General features: G+C 37.0%; 1 protein-coding gene and 1 pseudogene across 3 annotated transcripts in view; one reads left to right on the top strand and one right to left on the bottom strand.

Annotated features, from left to right (window-relative positions):
- Window positions 1-23,550, bottom strand: part of CFAP43 (cilia and flagella associated protein 43) — an 86,462-nt gene that overhangs the window by 43,104 nt on the left and 19,808 nt on the right. For all 3 annotated transcript variants that reach the window (XM_039871272.1, XM_039871273.1, XM_039871271.1), the window contains 8 exons: window positions 22,737-22,887; window positions 17,400-17,559; window positions 13,849-13,916; window positions 11,743-11,874; window positions 9,341-9,457; window positions 6,985-7,065; window positions 3,837-3,985; window positions 2,233-2,336 (listed from right to left, as the gene is read on the bottom strand). In XM_039871272.1, coding sequence (XP_039727206.1) covers window positions 2,233-2,336; window positions 3,837-3,985; window positions 6,985-7,065; window positions 9,341-9,457; window positions 11,743-11,874; window positions 13,849-13,916; window positions 17,400-17,559; window positions 22,737-22,887 — 962 coding nt within the window. The remainder of the gene's footprint in view (window positions 1-2,232; window positions 2,337-3,836; window positions 3,986-6,984; window positions 7,066-9,340; window positions 9,458-11,742; window positions 11,875-13,848; window positions 13,917-17,399; window positions 17,560-22,736; window positions 22,888-23,550) is intronic.
- LOC120609870 (uncharacterized) lies at window positions 15,842-15,960 on the top strand (annotated as a pseudogene).

Genomic DNA, 23,550 nt, shown 5'->3' with positions numbered 1-23,550 from the left:
CAGGTCTTTGAGTGCTAGCTTGGGGCTTGGGGCTTGGCACCATTTCCTTAAATAAACTTCTACTTTCTTTGCTACAAACTCCTGTCCGTGTCTCTTTCGTCTTTGATGTGTTTAGGCCAGACGAACTCCTTGAGTTCAGTAACGCTCTCCCAGCGGTTACCCCTGATCGGCAAATTTACAAGAGCCTCCTCCCAGCCCTCATTCCACTCACACTTGCGGCACAGTCTACACCCTCAACCAGCCTCCTCCTTCAAGCTCTTTCCAGAGTAGGCGTCTCCCAGTTCTCCCATTACTCTGACCTGTCCTCAGTTTTCTTCACTATCTCATCTTCCTCAGTTCACAGCTTCAAAGGAAATAGTTTTCCCCATCCCACACTCTGACTGACTGGATATGTTAAAAAATGGTCAGCTATATGTCCTACCACACTCCATGTCATCTAATTTATGTTATTTAAGTTACCTGCTTGGCCTCATTAAGCAGTTGGGTTTGTTTCTACTCTGTCTTCTTAAGCCATTTCATCAGCGTCCACGATTTCAAGATCAGAATTCTATCATTAAGGTGTGAACAACTCTCCATCTCCAAACTTATGCTAAAGATCCCCAAATGAAGAGCTTATTGGCTTCAAATCTACAAAGCTTGTCACCCTATTCCTTAACCTCCATAACTTTCTTTTTTCTTGAGCTTTTACTTCAATTGATGACATCACAAACTTCCACCATCTGGACCAGAAATTTTGGAGTCTTTGCTAATCTTTCCCTTACACTTATAATCAAATACCAAACTCTACCAGTTCCATCAGTGATAACTCTTCCCTCTTTTTTCATGGGTGTGTACATTGTGGATAAGAGCATGGACCCTGAAGGCAGACTTCCCAGGTTTGAGTCCTGGCTCCATCACTACCTAGAAGCATGACTTTGAACAGTACTTAACCTCACTCTTCCTCAACTGCCTCATCTGTAAATTAGGATAATAACCATCCCTACCTTATAAAAGTCGTCTGTAATAATTAAGTGAATTAACACATGTCAAGTACTGAGACCACTGGCTATCACATGGTAAGGAATCCCTCAATAAATGTTGGCTATTGCCATGATTAATATCAGCTCTTGCCTGGGCTGCTAGAACGATTGCCTAACTCATCTTTTTTATTCTATTCTCTTGCCTTTCTGTTCCATCCTTCTCTTACTTGTACCAGAGTCGTCCTCTAAAAAGCAGGTCAAATCACACTAGTCCTATCTTGAAAAACTTTGATATTTCATTAATCACAGAAAAAAGTCCGGACTACTTGGAAAGATACCCCAAATCCTTAGTCTTCTTTCAGACTCCATCTCCATAATCATCATCTAGTAAACTCTTCTATTTACCTATAACACCAGTCTCCTTACCATTCTAAGTGCCTTTGCTCAGACTTCTATCTAGAGATGAAATACTAACATGCCCCTTTCTCCACTCCTTTAAACCCTCAGGAAACTCTCCCCTGATCCTCTGCATCCTCCTTTCCTCATACCTGGCAGAATGAATTGCTTCTTCCTCTGAACCTACACAGCACTCCGCTTATTCCCCCTCCACTAAATTGTTTCCTTGAACTTTCCATGCCCCACAGGGCCTAGGTTCAGTATTACATACCAAGTAGGCGGTCAATAATTTCTAAAAAAAATCAATAAATGGATTTTAAAAATATATTTAGGTGGAAAATATACATATGTATTTGGTACTTAAAGCCAGAAAGAAATGTATTAATTCTGACTATTGATCACATAGTGCCATCTTGCCTACTACATCTGTGGTTTACCTGGGCATTTGGATGAACATTACTGAAAACGCTGGATATCACTTTGCTTAAAGAGGAAATATTAAAGTTGATTCACGTAATAAAACTTTCTTTAGGTACCTTTATTAAACAGAGATCAAATATTATTTTAAAAAATATTTCAGGGATAAACAACTCAATTTCCTTTTGTAATAACATTAGAAATATCTGGCCATTTTATTAATTCATTGATTGATTCAAGAAAACTTATTTAACATCAACTTTGTACCAAGCAGATGTGCCCCAAACCTCTAAATATGAGGGGAGAATTCTCCTAAGTAACTTTTAATGGTTATCTAAATGTTTCTCTTTTAGGAAATATGCCACAAATAATTGTCTCACTATAGCCCCACTTTCACAACCTTAAATTCTCTGGAATAAAGTGACCGACATTTTAAATTAATACTCATTTTATGTAGTACCTACGAATCCAAGAATCTGAAATAAGCTTGACGGATTGGCATTGATAACAAAGAGGTAGCCTTTTGACGTTCCAACTAATAGGTACATTCCTCGCTGGTCATAACTAGAAAAAAAGAAATCTGATTTTACCCATTTCACTAAAAAGGTCTTAAACAAATTCATTGACCGACAGCACAGAGATACATTCAAAACCAGTCAATCTGTGATTTTTACTATTACCCGACCTTATAAAAGCCGAGTGATTACATGTAAATATACTCAATACATTCTAAGCTAATGCTATTTCCAATTGCAACTTGTAAATACACAGTCAAAAAGAGTCACTAAGATGAACAACTATTTCATCATAAGTGAATGGAATGTGACAACAGAGCTTTCTTGATATTTCAAGCGGAAAAAAGCAATCCTCAAATTAGCGATGAGTGCGACGTTTCAGTATCCTTCAGGACCAGTACCTGGCAGGAGGAAGAATGAAATGTTTCTACACCTTGATCAAATTAGAAAAAGTGGGAAAATGAAAATTAGGGTGAAAGAGGAGGATCTAAGAAAAAAGAGGTACCCCAAAAATATGGTACAGAGGAGCAGGGTGTAAATGGAGGGAGGTTATAGTTCCTTAGGGAGCAGAGCTTGCAGGAATAGCAGAGATGGCAGAAAACCAGCTTCTCCAGGCACAGGCTAATCTTGGGTCAACACTTCTCTTAACCTCTCTAGACCTGAATTTCCTCATTTGTGGTGTAGGGACAAGAACAATATCTTTCCTACTGGTGGGGTGAAAATTACACTCAATAAGCTACAATGTGTGACGACACCATGAAGCAGGGCACAAATGTCAGTCCTTATTAATGTTTACTGTTATTATAAATTAACAAAAGAAAGAATAGCACATGAATCCAAATCCAATATCTCTATGCTATCTTCTTAAATATATTGCTTCAAAAGATTTGAAATCATTTATGCCCATTAACATACTGTCTTTTAAAAAATAATAGTATATTCATATAATGGAACACTGTGTAGCAGTAAAAAAGAATTAGAAAAGTCTTTATTTATGGATAGAAAACATTCTCCAAGATATACCGTTAGGTGAAAAAAAAAATGAGGTACAGAACATCGTATATACTCTGGAGCCCAAGTACCTGGGTTCAAATCCAGACATTTGCCATTTACACCTGAGTAACACTAGTCTTCTGAGTAGTAATCACACACATTATTTAAAATCTTTATGTCTCACCTCCCTCATCTGTAACAATACAAGTATCTATCTCATAAAGTTAATATAATAGAAGTGACTGGCACACTCTCAGTGCTTGATAATTATTTGTATAAATAAAAGGAAGTACTTATCTTTTTGCTTGTTTATGGATAAAGTATCTCTGGGAAGAACACATGAGAAATTGGTAACTCCGGGGAGGAGAACTGGGTGTTTGGGGACAAAGAGGGGAACTTTTTACTACACATCCCTCTGTAAATTCGGAACAACGAACCAAGTCAATGCTAATGTTGAAAACAAAACATGTAACACTTAAAATTTAAAGGAATAATGGCTTCACTGTCTTGGTAGACAGGCCTGACAAAGCTGCTGTTGGAAGCAGGCAGTACTTACAGGAGGTGCTGGACGGAGGACTCAGAGAGAAAGGCCTTGTGAACTGCCTGAGGGGATGTGGCATCCCGGATGTCAATGAAGTGGACAGAGCCACCCACAGTCCCCACTGCTGCAGAGAGGGAGGAGGGAGAGCAAGCCATAACCGTAGCCTGTTTAAAATAAACCCCCAGATGCTTAATTTAACTTCCCTGTTCCGAGAAACAAAGCCTGCTCTTCTACACGTCAGAATTCTACAGTTTCTTTGAAAAGCCTGCAGAATGAGAAGTGTTGTGCAGCATGACAAATCATACACTCAAGATTCCCGAGCTACTCAATTGCATAAGAAGTCACAGGCATTTGTATATCTTATTCTTTACTCCTAAAATTAGAATGATAAAAATATAAGGAAATTTCTTGAATTTTAAACCATGGCTTCATTTTTATCTGTAAATGATTATAAAATCATTATGTCAATCATAATGAAAAATAAAATAAAAAATTTAAAATACATTCCTAGCATCTTTTGGACATCTTTATAAAATGTTAGCCACTTTTAAAAACCATCATTCATCTGCTGGATGATGGTCGATGCTGGGATGCTGGTATGACTGAGGAAGACTTCAGAAAATTACCATTATAACTGGACTGTGTTATGTATTCAGTTACCAAAGAACGCATCACAGATTCTTGCTTATCTCACAATCATTTAGAGTATATGATGTCTTAGAGAATAACTTCATTCCTCTATAAATTATACTTCGTTAGTTGTTTTGAATAAAATCATAGAATGTTAGAAATAGAAAATATCTTAGAAAAAAATCACTTCGCAGAATAGAAAATGGAGGCCAAGAAAAGAGCAATAATGTGCAGCCAGGATCCCAAAGCTGATAACGAAGCTCAAATGAGAACTCAGGTGTCCTGCCACATTAGAATGCACAGTTTCCCGATTGAGCACATTTTAATTTTATTTTTAAAAGTGAATTTTCCAAGACTTAACCCAGTTGAGTCTTTAGTGGTATCTCAGTGCAAAACTGCAAACAAAATAATGAAGTTTTTAAATTTATTTTTATTTATTTTATTTTTTACTGAAAGACTTTACGGGAGTCTCCGTGTGTGTGTGTGTGTGTGTGTGTGTGTGTTTCTCAAAATAATCAGTTGAAATTATCTTCCATTCCAGGGCAATAGTGGGCTAGGCTAAAAATATACAGCAATATCTGGAGTGGTCTTATGTACCCTCGCAGGTACCATCAACAGAAGCTACTAGTAATGTTCAGGAAACCAGCCATCATGGTGCTGGGCCGGGTTCTCTGAGGAGCACAGATTAAAAATGTTCATGGGAACACAGTTCCGGGCACAGGCAGAGAGACCTGGCCTCGGCACAGTTGGGTCGGTCTACCTATCACTCCCCACAGGACAGCGATATCCTCTGGGGAGGAAAAGCCACCTACTTTCCCCAGAGCAAGCTGAACTGCACGAGTGAGTGTACCATGCCTGGTTTGCAGCTCAATGAAAGTCTGTCGAATGAACTGTGAAAATTGTTGGAATCTCTCCCCGCTGGTCAGGTGAAGGGAAGTTATCTGGAGCAGAAAGTGGGCCTTCGGACTGTGTCTATTTCCTTCATTAGCCAAAAAGAACAAGGTAAATTCTAATTATACCAGCTCTTGAGTGGGCTGTTAAACATTTATATCTCTCTCTTCTGTAAAAGGAGATGTGATCAGATGAACTTTAAGATCTCTTCTAGTAATTTTAATAGAAATAAATTCATATAGCCTTAGTCACATATAGTCTACTCATATTTCACAGTCTTTCGGGTAAGAATTTTTATCTTAACCTTTTGGGGTATGTTTTATTTATCCCACTGAATTATGTATCTTTTGCATTTTGTAATCTTCTTATGTGCGGCATGATGCTTCATCTTGTTTTATCATTGAGATTTTAAATTTATTTTAAAAAAGGGTTATAACTTCCCTATGTACTACCCAAATCCCTATCTCATCTAGAACTGTGTAATACAGCAAATGCTGATAATTTAAGAAAAAAAAAATAGCATTACCACTGTTTCTTGTCCTTCTATTTTTAAAAATATCCTTCTATGTGAAATGCACTGTGAACATGGAAGAAATAACAGTTATCATCTTATGGCGGGTGTTGTGAGAAATTGTGGTTTACCACCCAGCATTCATATACCCATCCTCCTTCTAGAAAATTTCTTGAATATCCATTGAGAAATCACCTCTCTCCTACGTTCAGGATGGAGTGGAATAGATCTGACTCCCATGTCTAGGGCTGAACTTACGGCAAATTAACATTTCTCATCCCCCTGTCCACAGTGATTAGTTCAGGGATGTAATTAAGACATTAGAAGATATTTACTAAGCTTCTAAATAGGAGAAACTTCTTTTCTCTTCCTCCTCCCACTGCAAGAGACTTTCTTTCTTGATGGTTTGATATGAGGTTGGCACCTGTGGCATCTGGATAACACTAAATGAAGCCTAAAATGAAACTAAAGGCATAGTATACAGACAGACAAACAAGATCCTTGGTAATCATTTGAGTTGCTGGATCAAGCCACACCTGAGGCCTAACAAGTTTTATACTTTATAGTTTATTAAACCCATAATTCACACTTTTTAATTTTTTTGTCTTAAGCTGGTTAAAATGGCAATTTTCCTTCATTTCTAACTGATCCGCTTGAGGTCAGATGGGGCCATTTAACTAGCTATGGCCAAGGGATGGTTCATTTCTGAGTAGAAGCACTTAATTGTTAATTCAAGACCCCCTAGCACCCCCTTCCCATACCATGGCCCTGAGGAGCAATTAGTTGGTGGGGCTTCCACCAGCCTGGCTCTCTGAGAGACTGTCTGGAGTAGAGCACTACCGATCCACAATGAACTTATAGCATGAATGAAAGATACACCACTAGGATTTCAGAAATAACTACCAACACAGAAAACCTGCCCTTTCTTATACACCAGTATAATACCTTATGTTGCACTCTTTGGGCTGTGGAATAAATTTTATACACAGGAATTACTCTAAATATATAAGGTAAAAATGCAACAGGACATCTGGTAACAAGTACTGCCACAGACTGTTCACATGTGAATATGAAAAAGTAGATTAGAAATCAATATATATTTTTAAAAATCCATTTATAAGGCACACTTACTAGGGTATTTAGATAAATCCTGCTGACACAAGCACCATCCTCTAGACACCAAACACAAATTTCCCCTGAATGTGTGAGTGTCTGTAAAAGAAAAGAAAAAATATAACTCTAAATGGAAAACAAGACTCTGTTACAGAGGCATGTTCTAAATACCTTTTCAATATGTCAATCACTCTGATAATTTAGTATAAAATTTCATTTTATTTATGTGGATTATAATTTCACAATCTCAACATCAATACTTCTGATTTGAACAAATATTAACTATTGTCTTTAATACAATTTAAGTAACATAATAACTAATTAGGATTTAAAAAGTGAGAGAATTTTTCTGTGTAATATAATTGAGATAAAAGTCACTTGGAAATTCAATGGGATTATTGTCTACTGAATGAACCTAAAAATAGAATATTATACATTGTTCTTTTAATTAATAGACTTTGTTTTTTAAAACAGTTTTAGGATTATAGAAAATTTGAGCAGAAAGTAAGTTACCTTCCCCCTCCACATACATAGAATTTCCCTATTACTGACATTTTGAATTAGCCTGGCACATTTGTTACAACTGATGGGCCAATATTGATACATTATTGTTGACTAAAGCCCATATTTTACATTATAGTTCACGCTTTGTATTATAAATGTATCATGACATTATTTACCATCACGGTATCATACAAAATAGTTTCACTGTCCTGAAAATCTCTGTTCCACCTCTTCATCTCTCCCTAACCTCCTCTCCTTACCAAACTCCTGGCAACCACTGATCTTTTTACTGTCTCCATAGTTTTGCCTTTTCCAGAATGTAATATAGAGGGAATCACATGGCCTTCTCTGATTGCCTTCTTTCACTTAGCACAATACATTTAAGGTTCCTCTATGTCTTTTCATGGCTTAATAGCTCATTTCTTTCTCGTGTTGAATAATATCTATTGCATGGATGAACTATGGTTCGTTTATCCATTCTCCTAATGAAGGACATGTTGGTTGCTTCCTCTGGTGTCCTTGTTTTTTTCCTCCCCTGTTGTCTTTGGATTTTCCATGAGACATCTTAAATTTGGTCTGAGATGTGCAGATTTTTCAGTTGTAATGCCCCTGGATTATAAAATTAATATAATTATTGTGTAGGCAGTTCAACAAATACTTATTAAATGCCTACTGTGAGCAAGGCACTGTGTAGACACAGGTGATGGAATACTAGAGATCGATTCAGGCCCTGACCTTGAGGAACTTAAAATCTAGATGCTTAATTGGTTTGTTTATTGGCTCATTAATAATTCATGGATCCAGTGGTGGTTTCTACATCTGGGCATCCACTCCACAAGCTGTGATTCTCTGCAACTGTCTGTCTATCTCTATAATTTTGGGGTTAGTGGTTTTTCCTTGTGACCTTAATTCTCTGATGGATCTAAGAAGAATTGTTGCTTTTAAATTTGTTTGTTTTTTTTCTTGTTGTAAGTCTTCTCACACGCTGGACTGGAAACCTGAAGTTCATGATGTTCATTTTTACAAATAATTTTTACTGTTTCACAGGATCAAGACTGAAAGCAGCTTAAAGTAACTGCAGCATGGTACAATTTAAATTCTGCTTTTTTGAATACAAAAAAAAAAAAACCAAAAATGGAGTGGGTAACATGAAAATGTGTATCAGGTATCTAAATCCTAAACATGAAAATACTGTATGGAATTTTTAATTGAGCTAAAATAACTATAAGAATAGACATAATTTTTATCAGAGAGCATCTGGAAGAAAAATCACATAGTCAGAATCTCAAGATTGGAAGAAACCTCAAGTGTTACTTATTCCATCGTCTTATGTATTTTTTTATTTGCTAGAACTCCTTAATGGGTTTGTTGATAAATCATATGAAAAGCAAAACATGTTTCTTGAGATAAACAGTTAAATACCCGGGAAAAAAAAAGTTTCTTTTCTAAATGTGGAGGGTGGGTTTTTTTTTCTAAGCAGAATTCATGTTTTGTGCATGGCAGCTATTTCATTTCCATCCTCGGATGGGGCTACATCACTCTGAAAGAGGGTAAATGCTAATAGTCTGTGAGTCGATGACTCATTAGCAATGAATGTGTTTAAAGGTCTGGCTTGGGAAGTTTGTACAGTGAATACAAACAGGATAGCTCCTAAAATTTCAATTGTTTGGCCATTTGCAGACACTTAATATTATGGAGTCCCAGTATGATGATGTCATTCTAACTGGGGAGTAGATTTGAGGATGAAAATGGTTAGCATTTCTACCACATCTTCAAGAATACCCTCTGTCTCTTATTTGCATTAGGTTGCACATGAACTTCCAAAATCTCATCTTTAAATCCTACTTTGAAAAAATAAAATATGCCTTACCATGCAGTATTCATTTCCAGGTGTAATAAAGTCAATTGCCTGAAATTTCCCATCACAAGCCTCTAGGATGTTATCCAAGGTTGGCTTCTCACCAAAAGTATAAATATAAACAGATCCCTGTTAAATATGTCCCCCCAAAAGAAAGAAAATTAATACAATTGTCATGTGGGCCGTTCAACAAGTATTTATTAGAGGCCTACTGTGAGCAAGGCACTGTGTAGAGGCAGGTAATTGAATATTAGAAATCAGCTCAGGCCCTGACCTTGAGGAACTTAAACTCTAAATGCTTAATTTGTTTATTGATTCACTGATTCATTGATAATTTAAAATAATCAATAAATAGGACTTTCCTCTTTTCTCTAATTCCGGGCATTTGTTTTTTAAGTCATAAAATGTAACAAAAACTTTTTTCTGACTTTAAAAATAATGTCTATTGATGTAGGAAATTTAGAAGATGTGGAAAACCAGAAAAATTGTTAAGATTAACTAAATCCTATCACATACCAGATCATGGTGGACACTAATGAACACTTTTAATATGTCTTTGTGGAAATTGTGGAGGTGTGCCAAAAGCTGTCACTTTATGACTTACCATTCTCAGCTCCCAGATTCACTCAAAAAAAAAATCTGTCCTGTAAGTTATGTATCTCTGCCAAATAACGGTAATATGGCATGGTCACTTAACTAGAAATAATAAGTCCGCTTTCTCCTAATCACAAGTTCTTCAAGTTTACTTGAGTTAAACATGAATATTTTTGTTCTTATTTATATAAAAATACAACTCTGTAGAGTCTAAAATCTGGTAGATATTTACTTATTTCACCTTTCATTCATTATTTCAATAAATATGAAGTGGATACACTGTGCCAGACACTGCTCTGAATGCTGTAGGTACATCAGAGGACAAAAGAGACAAAAAGTCCCTGACCTCATGGAGCTTACATTCTACTGAGAGATTTGGCCATAGTTTGCTGACCTTTGCACTACATGAAAGAAATATTCACTATGTCTTACTTACAATATTGCCACAGAGAATCAGCTGTTAGTCTAATTGAAATTCCTTTGAAATAATCTGTTTTTCAATTTGACTGCTTTCAAGATTTTCTCTTTATCTTTGGTTTTCAACAATTTTACTTTGTTAAGTGTGGATATCTTTTTATGTATTCTGCTTCTGATTCACTGGGCCTCTCGAATCTATAAATTCATGTCTTTAATCAGTTCTAAAAAATATCTCTTTAAATACTGCCTCTGCCTCACTCGCTCTCCTCTCTGGGATTTCAATCAAACATATGTTATAGCTTTTCACTGTATCATTCATGTCTCATACTCTCCCTTCTGTATTTCCTACCCTTTTGTGGCTCTGGGCTACATTCTGTATAACTTCTGATCTGTCTTCCAGTTCATTAATTCTTTCTTTGTGTCCAACCTACTGTCAAACATATTTGTTTAATTTTCACTTTGTTAGTATATTTTTCTTTTTTAGATATTCTATTTGGGTTTTTCTCTCTTCTGTTATCTTTTTTTTGTTTGTTTGTTTCCTGTTCTAGATATTTCAAGTTTGTCATCTACTTGTAATTTTTTGAAACATAGTTAGCACAGTTGTTTTTACTCATGGTAATTACCAGAAACTAAAGTCTTATCATATTGAAATTTAATTTCTTTTAGGCAGAAAAATCTTTGAACTTTATTTGTAATTCATCTAAAATTTTTGCCTAACAATATAAACTGCTGCTAATCCTGACCTTTGAAGGCCTCCATGAATTAGGAGTCTTTCTAACAGTATAATTGAGGTGAACATTTGGTTTTATCCTGCATTTATTCCCCTCTCTTCTTCTCCTACAGAATCCATATTTTCCTTAGAGAACCACTCATGGCCCCAGTCTCAGTCCATGTTTGGGTAGGTTGACTCTACTCAGAGTCCATGGGTAGGCATGTGACTTAGGCTTGGCCAATCAGAGCTTAGAATCCATTTGGAATTAGTGATGTGTCTAGATTCCAAGAAATATTTTCCATCTGATATCTTTCCCCCGGAGTCACTAAGAAGATAGAAATAGAAACTAGAGTTACAGGAGGCTCTCTTGACATAATAGGGGAGAGTTTGCATAGAAAAAGAGGCAGCAGAGAGAAAACAGAGCCAATAAATAGTAGAAAAACAAGGCCAGTGGCATTATGGGAGCTTGTGGATTCAGATCAACTCCTTGACCTTTCAGTTATGTGTACAAAAACAAACAAAAATCTCTTGTTATTAAGTCCTTTTAAATTGTTTTATTCTTCATTTGCAACTTAAATAGCCCTGACTAGTTGAGTTTCATTATGAAGCATACTCTGCCCTTCGTTTCTGTCATGCAATGATGATGATAATATCTGAAAATTTCATATTAAGAAAGTACCATCTAGCATACCTTTTCTGTTTTGATTAGTAATATTTTGTAACTGGGAGAAAACATCAAATATTCCACAGGCTCTTCAAGGTGAAGAAAATCCTCTACTGTGTAACACAAATCTTTAATAATAAAAGAATACACGAAGCCATCCTGGAGACCAAAAACAATGAGGTAAGTGCAGAAAATCATTCTCAGTCAATGCATAATATACTTTCCTCATCGGACAACTAAGACTTATTGATTACCACCTGTTGTTTATTTTTTTAATCGTCATCTATATTTACATTTTCTGGAATGCTCTGTCTAGTTATCTTTATTTAGGTAACTTTTAACCACGTTTCCTGGTCAAGTTTCAATTTTATCCCTTTTGTTACATATTTTTCAATTATCTAAAATTTTACTGACCTCTCCTTTCTTTGAGCTTCTCTAGCATCTACCTTCTTAACACATTCTTTATTATACAGGAAGTGGGGCAAATGAGGTAGAGTTTATTGTGTGGCTTGTATATATAGCAGCCTCCTTACTTCTAAGGACACTGGTCTTAATATATGTTCTTTAATCATTGTTATGTGCATTTCTTATCTCCCTAAATGACCCAAAGGTAGAGAGTGTGCTGTTTCCTTTATATTTTTTCTAGTTTCTCTCACAGTGCTAGAAACATGGCAAGTATACAATAAAAATGAGTTGCTTGGTTGGTTGATTGTAAATAGATTCAAGATAACTACTTTTAAGATGAATCTGAGTTACTTCTACAATAGTGAAGAGGCTTTGGGCAAATTCATCCATCATTTTTAGATTAGACCCCATTATAACTAAGAGTAGGGATTTATGAGATGACTGAGTTCAGACACTTGTAACCTGGCAGCAGGGGTGGGGGTGGGGGGGGTGGGGGAATGCAAGGTGGTTTCTCTAAGCTTATCATCATTCTCTATGCCTCATCAGAGCAGATGCTCCAATTATTCCTTTAAATTATGTTTAAAAAACCACCAAGGATGGCCGTAAGAAGGACAAGAGTCATAAAAGGCCACAAGTACAGACTAAATATGGGAGGTTGGAGAAGTCCATTGCAAGGTTAGGAGTAGGGGATTACAAGCTGAGTGTAGGTCTATGAGCTCCAGATGGCTTCTGATTTGTGGAGCTACATCTCTAACCCCAACATCATTGCCTAACTGCCCTCAGGGTCCTAGAGATGTGATCTGTGGCAACAGAAGAGACAAAGCTAACAGTAGTTTCGAGAAGCTACCAGTAGACCTGAGATTTTAGTGTAGGTTGGCTCCAAACCTTAGCATGGATTACTGCAGCATGGGAAAGTAACATGCTGTAACCACTCTTCATATGTACTGATGCTGAGTGAACTAGGTAGTTTCTGCTTGATAGGATTATTGTGAGGAGCAATAAAATAATGCAAGTAAAGCACTTAGCATGGTACCTGGCACAAAATAAGCACCAAGTAAATGAAGGTTGATAATACTAATTCCAAGACGGACAATAACAATACGATACAGGTAAGCTAAATGGGCACATGAAAGAGGCTAAGCTGAAGGTTAGAAAAAAGGTTCCATTTGTATCTGGCAACCTAATACATTAAGTGCACAAACAGTCATGGGATTGGGTGACAAATATTAGATGTTTTGGGGGGATAGATGTATGGTAGTTCATTATATTGTTGATCCTACTTTTGTATATATTTGAAATTCATAATAAGTTTTATAATAGCATCCTAAAAGGAAACAATTTTAATAATCTGACAGAATCTGACATCCCAAATTATGGCTCATGGTAGTAAATGGAAGCAAATGGAAAATGTATATTTTCTTTTTTTTCCCCCTCTTTAATTCCGCCCCCTCCATCTTCCACTGCTGACCCATGGATGTTGCCATTTCCCCCTAAGGACTGGATCTCTGAAGGTGGGGCGTCTCCTCCCACATGCTCGTGGCCCCCCTCCCCTGCCCTGAGTCTGGCACTCCTCCGGGACCTGGGCTCCCAAGGTATGGTGCGTGGCTCCACCTGAGGCGTGAACCCAGGACCTGCTGTGTGTAAAGCAGACGTGCTAACCACTACGCTATGGAGCCACCCCATATATTTTCTTGAGAGCAATTAATTTTGAAGAAAAAAATGCATTACAATTCCAGAAGCAAGCACGCCTCCCTTCTGATATGCCAAGGTGACTGGACTGAAAAAATGTCTTCCATCTTTTGGAAAAGAAAAACAAGGGAAAATGGGTGACACATAACTAAAAGTACAATACAAAGTAATTAATCTCATTTGCTTTCCTAGGACTATTTATCTCTTTGTAATCTTTTTTTCCTAAAATCAACTTCACATTAGAATATGTGCTATGATGCCTCCCACACAATGAATAATAAAGCTGCTTAGCAATAATTATTGATGTAAATCACACAAGTTTTTTAAGGTTAGTAATATCGGATCTATGTAACTATAACACTGTAGAATTATTTAGTAGATGTATTTTCTTTTTTAGAGAAGTATTGTCAGAGACTTTAAGAGGCCAGTGGAAAAAAAAAAAAACTATATCATTATCATCAAGCTGTACTTAGGACTTGTACATTTTATAGTATGTAAATTTATACCTTAGTAAATAAAGCTCAGTGGATAAAAGTAAAAAGAGCATTTGTTATTGATAAAATATTGTCCTTGAATGTTGTATAGTTGAAACTAATATAATCTTATAGGTTAACTATACCTCAATAAAAAAAATATATCGTCCTCGGTGGAAAAAAACAAAAGCATATTACCTGTTATATAGATAAACCACGAAGATTACAAGGTCAAAAGCTCAGTTAGCATCCATCAAATTACTTATTTACTGCATATTATGTGCTTGGCATTTTGCCAGATGCTAAGACGCATACTGTCCTTTCCTTCAGGGACGATTCACCTCTCAGCAGTCCCTTCTTTCCCAATCCAGCTGCCACTAGAGTTCAGCTTCTTATGACTCCCGGGTAGTCTAGGTGCCTGCTGCTTATAGCCACATGCTTCTAGGGCTGCCCTTCTCTGAATAATGGCTAAATTAATCTCCTCAAGCATGATTCCATTCAGGAATTTTTGATATCTGCCTATAGTCAGCTGAAATAAGTATAAACACCTTAGCTAGACATACAAGGTCAGATATAGCATCGATGTCCCTTTGTTCCCCACTATCCCTGTGTAAAACTTGATGTTCCAGACAAACTGGACCACTTCTTGCGTCTCCACCTTCCCCATGTTTTTTGTCTAGACAGATACCATTGCCAAAAAGTCCACCTACCCTTATCTCTGCCTGTGACCCCACCCTTCAGGGGCCATTTCAAATGCCACCTTCAAAATGACTTAAGAACAACGAAGACTTAACTTGGCCTGTTCCCTTTTCTGAATTCCCATGGCACTTCGTGAAGTTCTCCCTTAGTGAAATCATCCTAATCTATCTGGTTATAATTAACTGGCTGCTTGTCTTATTCTCTTTAATAGAATATAAATCCCTTGAGGGTAGAGATAATGAGATTATATATTTGCCACCTATGTCAACTCTGAAGCACTTTGCTTAGTGCCTTTCACATGACAGAGGCTAAACAATACCTATTTGAAAACATGCATAATATGCCATGAAAATTATTAGAAATACTATCCAGAAAGGAAACAGTGAGCAGTATGAGACTGTACATGATTAAGTCCTAAGTTGTCTATAATATGCTACAAGTGTGATAGGAATTTGGAAACAAGAAACATTGTTTTATAATTAATTTTACAAACACATTTTGGTGCTAATTTACTCTGTAGCAATTTCTGGGATTAAATTTTGGAACCTAAAGATGAGTAAAAACACAGTTACTGACATCAAAGAGTTGATGACTAGTGGGAAAGACAGACATGCACATGGAGCATTGTAATAGCACAGGATGAAGCTTTCACAAAGCAGAGTCTGAAGGAACCCCAGACAGGGGCACTTAATGGTACAATGACGGTTGGGGTGAGGACGAGGAAGGCTCCACAGCAGGCAATTTCACCAGGTAGACAAAGGAGAGGAAGACATCCTAGACAAAGGTAACTGTAAATGCCAGCAGGCAGAAGCTGGGGAGAGCACAGGAAAGATGAAAACTTCTAAAAGGCTCAAGTGGGAGTATATAGCCATGCTACCCTGAACAAGCCCAAGCCCATCTGATCTTGGAAGCTAAGCAGGGCTGGGCTTGGTTAGTACTTGGATGGGAGACCACATAGGAAGATCAGGTGCTGTAGGCCTAAAAAGTAAAGGATTATAAATTGACAAGGCCCTTGCAATCTGTGAGGTCAACCAAGGGTTGCCTCGCCTAAAAAAAATAAATAGATAGATAGATAGATAGATAGATAGATAGATAGATAGATAGATAAATGGCTCAAGTGAGAAAAGATGACACTGGAAAGGCAGACCAGAAAAGAGGCTCACTTTTCAGAGATCTGTGGGCTGATACTGTGGATGCGAGACTAGAGAGCGAACCAAGCCTGAGGGGTACAGGTGAGAGTAAAAGGAAGAGAGAAGGGATGGGGAGGAAAGTTAAACCCAGTGGTCTCTGTTTTACCAGTGAAGTGTGAGTCGGGGAATGGGAGAGGGCATAGATGAGGGACACTGCTGTAGGAGGTGGTGTCTGAGCTGGGAACTGGAGAATTCAGAGAGCAAAATGGCAAGGCAATAGGCTAAGAGGCATGTCTGCGAAACGATGGGAAGAACTGACTGGCTAGACAGAAAACTCCTACTAGAGAGTAGAAGCAACTAATACTAATGGCGAAGGATCAGATTAGAGGGCTTAAAAGTCAAGGAGGAGCAGTCCTTGAGTTTCATGTTGAAAATGGTCTTCAAGAAGGGCTGTTTGACAGCAACGAGCTGCCTGGTTTGGGTCAGTTGTAGATTAAGGTCAATGAAATCAGTCCTAAGGTTGCCGCAAAAATCAAGGTGTGAAATAAGAAGAGCAACTGGAAGGGAGAGCGCATTGGGCAGGTTTGGGGAGCTTATCCTGGCAATGTTTCCTTCTCAAAGGATCTACACCTAGCACCTTCTGTGACCGAGGCCCAACTCTGGCCAGAGCTGATAGGACCAGGAATAGACACCAGATCTGAAGAGACTAGATCAGGTTCTCTTACAAATTCTAACCACTCAACATAAAGGTAATTTTCAAGATGGCAGTTGGACTTAAAAGAGAAGACCATTATGGTTAAAAGGGTTGAGAAGGGTAGAGGGCAGGAAAGAATATGATTAGTTTATTAAACAGAACAGACGTATGTACAGGAAAGGATGTAGCATAGTAGCTAAGAACTTGGACTCGGAAGTCTTATTGCCTGGATTCAGATAGCAGCTCCACAGTTTACTAGTTATGTGAATTTGGGATGTTTGTTAACCCCTCAATGCCTCTATTTACTCATCTATATCCTGGAGATAAAAATGTACCTCCTTGTAAAGCTGTTTTGAAGATTATATGAAATCTGCATTATAGAGTAATTGCACAATGCCTAGAACATATTACATTTAATAAACATTAGCTAGCTAGAAGGAACAAGACTTGGCAACTAACTACAGGATAAAGGAGAAGAAGGAATCAAAGATGTCTTTAAGAAAGAGAAAATAGGAAACAAAACATCTATCTTCAAGTGCAAAACTGTCACCAATGGCTATACTTCTGGGAATATAAAGCAAAGCCATTTCTCACCTAGTGGTGTTTGGCCTTCTACCTTATTAAGCACAGTTGCCTTCAGGCTTTCTCCATTAATCAATAAAAGATGACCCTCTTCACAGCCAACGTATAGGTCACTTGTTGGAGTCCAGCAGTGCACAGTTGGGTGAAGCAAAGGATATAGATCATCTTTGGGCTTCAGGAAAAGATTAGAAACCTTGTGTTAAGACAACAATCATGGCTTAAGAATAAGAGATATACCCATCAAAACAATTTCCAAGAGGAAACAAACGAATATGGACATACAGACATTCATTGGCCCCACCATTTACCAAGAGGTAAGTGAACTTCTCCTTCCTTCCTCCACTTCTCTTTCTACATATTAATTCACTAGGAAAAAATAAAACATATTTGCCAACACAATCAGTTCTAGAGAACTTCTACACTGTTTCCTTTCTTGTATCTTGAATCTGAGGAAGTCATTGTCTAGCTACAATCACCCTTTTTTGAGGAAGACTTCTGTCAATATTTCTCCCTCCTGGTTCTGCAGGCGGCATGGATGTGATTTTCCTGCAGTGGCTGTGGAGAAGTGGGCCAACATTCTTTGCTTAGTTTGCTTTCATGGAGAATGAGAAGAGGATCTTTTGTCTGATCCTGGTGGCCTTTCTAATTTGGTTGATGAAACATGCTATGTGACTTTGATTCCATGGAAAACTCAAAGAAAAATGCATAAAATCTGTGGGACGGACCCAGAAGGAAAGCTGGCTTTGGGGCTAAAAATAATAAGGACCAAAGATCTAAGACAAATTTTTCCTAGAAAGGACAAGGTAGTAAATATTTTAGGCTTTGTGGACCACATAGGTCTGCCTCTGTAACATATCCGATTCCTTTTCTTTCTTTCTTTTCTTTTTTTTTTTTTTAACAATCCTTTAAAAAGTATAAAAACATGCTTAGCTTGGCCATAAAAAAACACATCATAGTCTATTGATTCCTGCCTTAGACAGTAATACCTCAGTATTATGCCTCCTAAAGCCAAAATGCTTGTGTTCACTGGGGAGAGGCTGCTTACACTGTCAACACAGAATAGGCCTGCTTATAAGCCTAGGACCACCTGCTCTCCTGCCTTGAGGTCAAGGTAGCTCTGACAGCTATTTTGGGCATGTTCCTCACTCCATCCCCCTCCATCGCAGCACAGATAAGATTCTGAATTCAGGATACAGTAATATAACACTCTTTCTTTTCTATTTAAACAAGTCAAATTACCAGCTTACATGTTTGTTTGTTTAACTTATATTGAGAACATAATGTTTAGCACTATCTGAACTTTTTGTTATGCTATACTATTATTTAGAACTGCATTAGCTACAATATAGTGTCTTTGTTTTCTTTAGGCATCCTTACACCTATAGGAACAGAAAATATTTTTAATAAGCCATTGGCCAAATTACCAGAATTGTTAAATTCCTTGAGAGCTCTATGTTTATTTCATTCATTTTTTCATTCACCTAACAAATATATATTGGATACTTATTACATTCTAGGCACAGGAATGTGGCAGTGAACAACACACACACACAAAATGCCTGCCCTTATAGGGCTTACATCCCGGTGTGGAGAAATAGAGTAAAAGTAGGTTGAGAAGTTAAATACATAGAATGTGATATATTGAAAAGTGCTGTGGAGAAAAATAAAGCAGGGTAAATTGAAATCGGTTCCACAATTGGGCAATACTTAAAACCATATGGACAATAGTTTTTCCATTCAAAAGTTCCCAAAGTATGCAAGGCAGCTTTCTAATAAATACTCAATTAATTGAATTAATATTTTACACTGCTCTTTTAATTTAGAAAAGGTTTGTCATTTCAAGGTGAAGCAGATGTGACACTGCAAAAGTAACTATTTCTACCAGGTTCTCAACTGATATAAACTTATTGCACAACTGATATTTCAATAAACATTTATTGAGTGTTGGTTATATACCAGGCACTGTGCCAAGTCCTAAGGAATTCCATTTCTCAATAGGTTACTCACTTACTGAGGGGAGAAGTAGTATCAACAAATATCAGAATCAGAAAACATGGTAGGTTGAAGTCGAAGGGTATTTAAATGTTATGGGCACAACCATAAAAAAGCAACTGGTTCTTCCTGATGGAGTGAAGGAAGTATATATAGAGTTATCACTTGTAATGGACCTTGAAACATGACTAAGACAGAAATCGTACATAGGAGCAATCATGATAATTTTTAAAAGGACAGAATGACTTTGATTGTATAATTAGTCTATTTCATGCCTTTATACCCTTGGATTGTTAGAAAATAAATACTTGAATAACAATCTGGCCACCCAATAGGCCAAAAAAGAGGACAAAAACCACCAAGATGGATTAACATGCTGCTAATTAATGGCATTTTCCTGCGGTCTGAGACTTGACTGATAGAAAAGAATTACTCACTGGACAACATTATATAATCATCATAATTTAAGTTTCTTGGGTTGTCTTGATGACATGTAACTTTAAACCGCAAATCACAAAAAGACAGACATTTCCTGGATAGTAATGGGCTCAAAATCTTAAACACACATACACACATACACACCTGGTTCTCACACCACCAGCACCAGTGAATCTGTGCATATGCAACAGAAGGTGAGGATGAAAACTCGGAATTTTCTGGCCTTGGAATGTTAAACTAATATTGTATGTTGCTTTTCTTACTTTAAAATAAACCTGGGCTCGTCTTCCTATTATTTCCTTTCATCAATTAGTATGTTCTATGCCATTGAGAAGAAATATTTTTTAACTCTGAAAATTTTGAGCATTATAAAAGAAAAGGTGCTAATAGTATTTAAAAATATTTCTTGATAACACCAATTCCTTGTTCAGTCCTCTGGAATCACAAATCAAACATTTTGGTCACTTGAAAACCAAACATAAAATATTTGAGTCCAATTTAATATTGCTTTAGAAAATATAAGCACCTGAATATGTTTCAGAGTATGTGAATTTAAAAAGAGATTCCTATGTAGCAACTTTTTCTTTTTTTAAGAAAAAGAAAAAAAAAAGGTAGATGGAAAAAGGAAATGGGACATGTGAGATTAAATTAATTGCCTTGGATTCAATTTCTAGCCAGATAATATCTGCATTTGATTCTCCTCATGCTACTACCAGATATCATTGCTAATGTCCTAAATAAGTTGTATGATGTGACACAGGCCTAACTAAAGGCTTATAATGTGCCTTTCCAGTGTTAGCTGCAAAAGAGATAAGAGGAGTATCTAATGTCTGTAATTTTGTAAAAATCCATGGCCTGCCCATTTCTAAGACTCTTATACAGATCAAGTCATTACTTATTTCTTTGCAATTTGGTATCCAGGTCACAAGAAATGCCATTCAAAAGAAAAAATAGAATCAAGACATTTGAAACCTATTTTTGGTTATGCTTTCAATCATTGTACAGACATTAATTAATGTGTTAGCCATTTTTCTCACCTTCTTTAGCTTTAAAATGAAAAAAAATACTAGGAAAGTTAATTTCTAATTTAACAAAGTATATGGTTTTATTAGTATTTCCTGCATAGTTTAGAGATGTCAAACTTTACCATTAAATTTCTATTTTCAGAAAAAGGTTAAAATGTACTGAGTACAAAAGTCCTAGGAAATAAAAATATCTGTTTAATTATGAGCATTTTTCAGAATGATAACTCTACATTTAAGAATTTATGGAAGGCATTCATAGCATTTTTCAAATGACAAGGACAATTGCCTCAATTTAAAATGTTTATGTAGGGTTTATCATGTTGGTGCAAAATGTGAAAGGTGAGGGCTCCTACAGAAATTTACAACAGAAAAACAATTTTTTTGATAGTTGAAAATTTGGGATATTAAGCATCAAATACTAAATATAGAAATATTTTTTTCAAGTTGTAAATTCTGATGGTTGATCTATTTCTGTTTACTTTGCTGCCTGATGGTTGATCTGTTTGTGTTTACTTTGCTGCCCCGCTGTGGCTGAATGTGGTTGTATATCCAAAGCTGAGATATGTGCTATTAAAAGGAATTAGTCATTTTCTGTAATTTAAAAAGTGATTAATCGACATCCTTTAGAGGAAACACAAGGAGCATTCATTTTCTCTTGCTTGCCAGAGATTTTTTTAATAAACTACCACACTGAATTATTTTTAACATCTATAGCTTAATTCTCTGCAGTGGTCAAAAACATTTGGGAACCTCTATCTCCTTTATCCACATCTTGGTGCTTTAACACAAACATTAGCATAATGGAGATTGGAGAGGCTTAGAATCAAGCTCCTTACCTTCATCTCAAAGGCCCGGCATGTGCTGCTCTCTGCTCCCTGCCTCCCTCCTGAACATCACCTGCACCTCACTCCCCTTTCACTTCTGTGCTCCAGCTATATGGGTCTTTTCTCAAATCCTCAAACATACTGAATTCTTTTCTTCCCCCAAGACAAACTTTGCACATACAGTTCCCCCTGCCTAAAGACTCTCTACCCTGTAGCAAGAGTAATGTCTCCCAGTCCTTAAAGTCTCAGCTTAAGTGTCATCTCCCCAGAGGCCTTACTTGACTAGCATGTATTAATCTTATGCTCACCTCCATCCCTCATTTATCCTATTATATAATTACCACATTTTGTAATGACTTAATGTATCTCTTTCCTTTGGTATCATTGTTCTGTCTTCCTGTTGGAATGTAATCACCAAGAGGCAGGGATTATTATGCCTGGTTGGTCACCATGTGACCCTATTACCTAAAACAGTTCCTGATATATAGAAGGAACTTGATAAATCTGCTGAATGAATAAATGAATGAGCATACAGCTGTTGACAAACTCCCTTGTGAAACTTTCTTCCACTGCTTTCCACGGTCTTGTTCTCTTCTGGATTTGCCCCAACTTCCGTGACTGTTACTTTTCAGGCTCCTCTTCCTGCTCCCGACTCTTGGCAGTTTCCTCTCTGGCTCTCTTCCCTGACATCCCTTCTCTCCTCTTCATCACACCCCTCTCCCCAGTGCTTCTACTATCCTTTCTGTGAGAAAGACTCTTAACATCTGTGTGTCTCTAGCCCTGTCCTCTAACACTAGGGGCACTTTGTCAACTTCTATCCAGCATCTCCACCTGGATGTGTTCCCAGCACCCCGAATTTGTATGTCCGAAACTGAAAATCACATCTGGGCTCCCTGTTTCAGTCAGCAGTACCATCATCATCCAGTCGCCCAAACTCATAACTCCAGAGTCTTCATCTCTCGTGGTCTCCAGGGCTAATCTGTGTTAAAAACCAGGATGATCCTCTCTATCCTGCATGTCTCACGGGATGGTTATGAGAAGGCAAACAGGAAGAGGTACCAGGTAATTACCCTGAAAGTTTCTGCCTCTTTGCCCACTAGCCCAGCAATGGCTGACAGTGGAAGCACAGGTCCGTAGATAAGATCTTTCGGCAATGAGTCGGGGAAAATTACGTCTTTTTCATTAAAAAATGTCCCGTCTTCCATAGGTAGTTTTACCGACCTGTAGAAAAAAGAAACATCAGAATAATCAAATTAACAGAAACTAGTCATTAATGTAATTGCTGCAAACTGGTGGGAAACAAGGTGGGAAGGCATTATAACATAAAAAACGAACAAAACAAAACAGATAAAGGCCAAATAGCAGATTTTAAAATATATATCATAAAAGGACAAGTAACGTATACGTTAAATATATGAGGATTTTCAAAGTTAACATCTAAAGCAAGATTATAAATTTAAATATTGATGTGGTCAGGCAGGTAAAGTGTGGTAAGGTGGTGACTGTGCCAAATGGGAAATTGTTTTTCCTCTTAAAAGTGGCAGGCACCGCTCAGCTCCCACCAGGAGGGCTTGCTGACATGTGAGAATTTTGGTTCTAAAATTTCAACCTGAATATTTATAAAAATCTCTCAAATTTTAAATGTCGGCCATCAATTTGAATAAAAAACACTGTGGGCCAAAATAAACATATACATAGGTTGTATTCAGCTACCTTTATGACTCTTTGGTATCAAGATTCATTTTCAAATTTATTGTATCTACTTTTAACCTGTAATATGACTATTAAGAAGAGTTTGGGGAATTCATGGCTTTATGCATTAAATTCAGATTTTCCTTGGTTGTGTTTTATGACTGATGAATAATTTTGTAATATGATTATAAA

The sequence above is a fragment of the Pteropus medius genome, unplaced genomic scaffold (assembly GCF_902729225.1).
Source record: "Pteropus medius unplaced genomic scaffold, Ma_sr-lr_union100, whole genome shotgun sequence".
NCBI lineage: Eukaryota > Metazoa > Chordata > Mammalia > Chiroptera > Pteropodidae > Pteropus > Pteropus medius.
The sequence above is the reverse complement of the archived record's forward strand: the minus strand, read 5'-3'. Positions and strand labels throughout refer to the sequence as shown.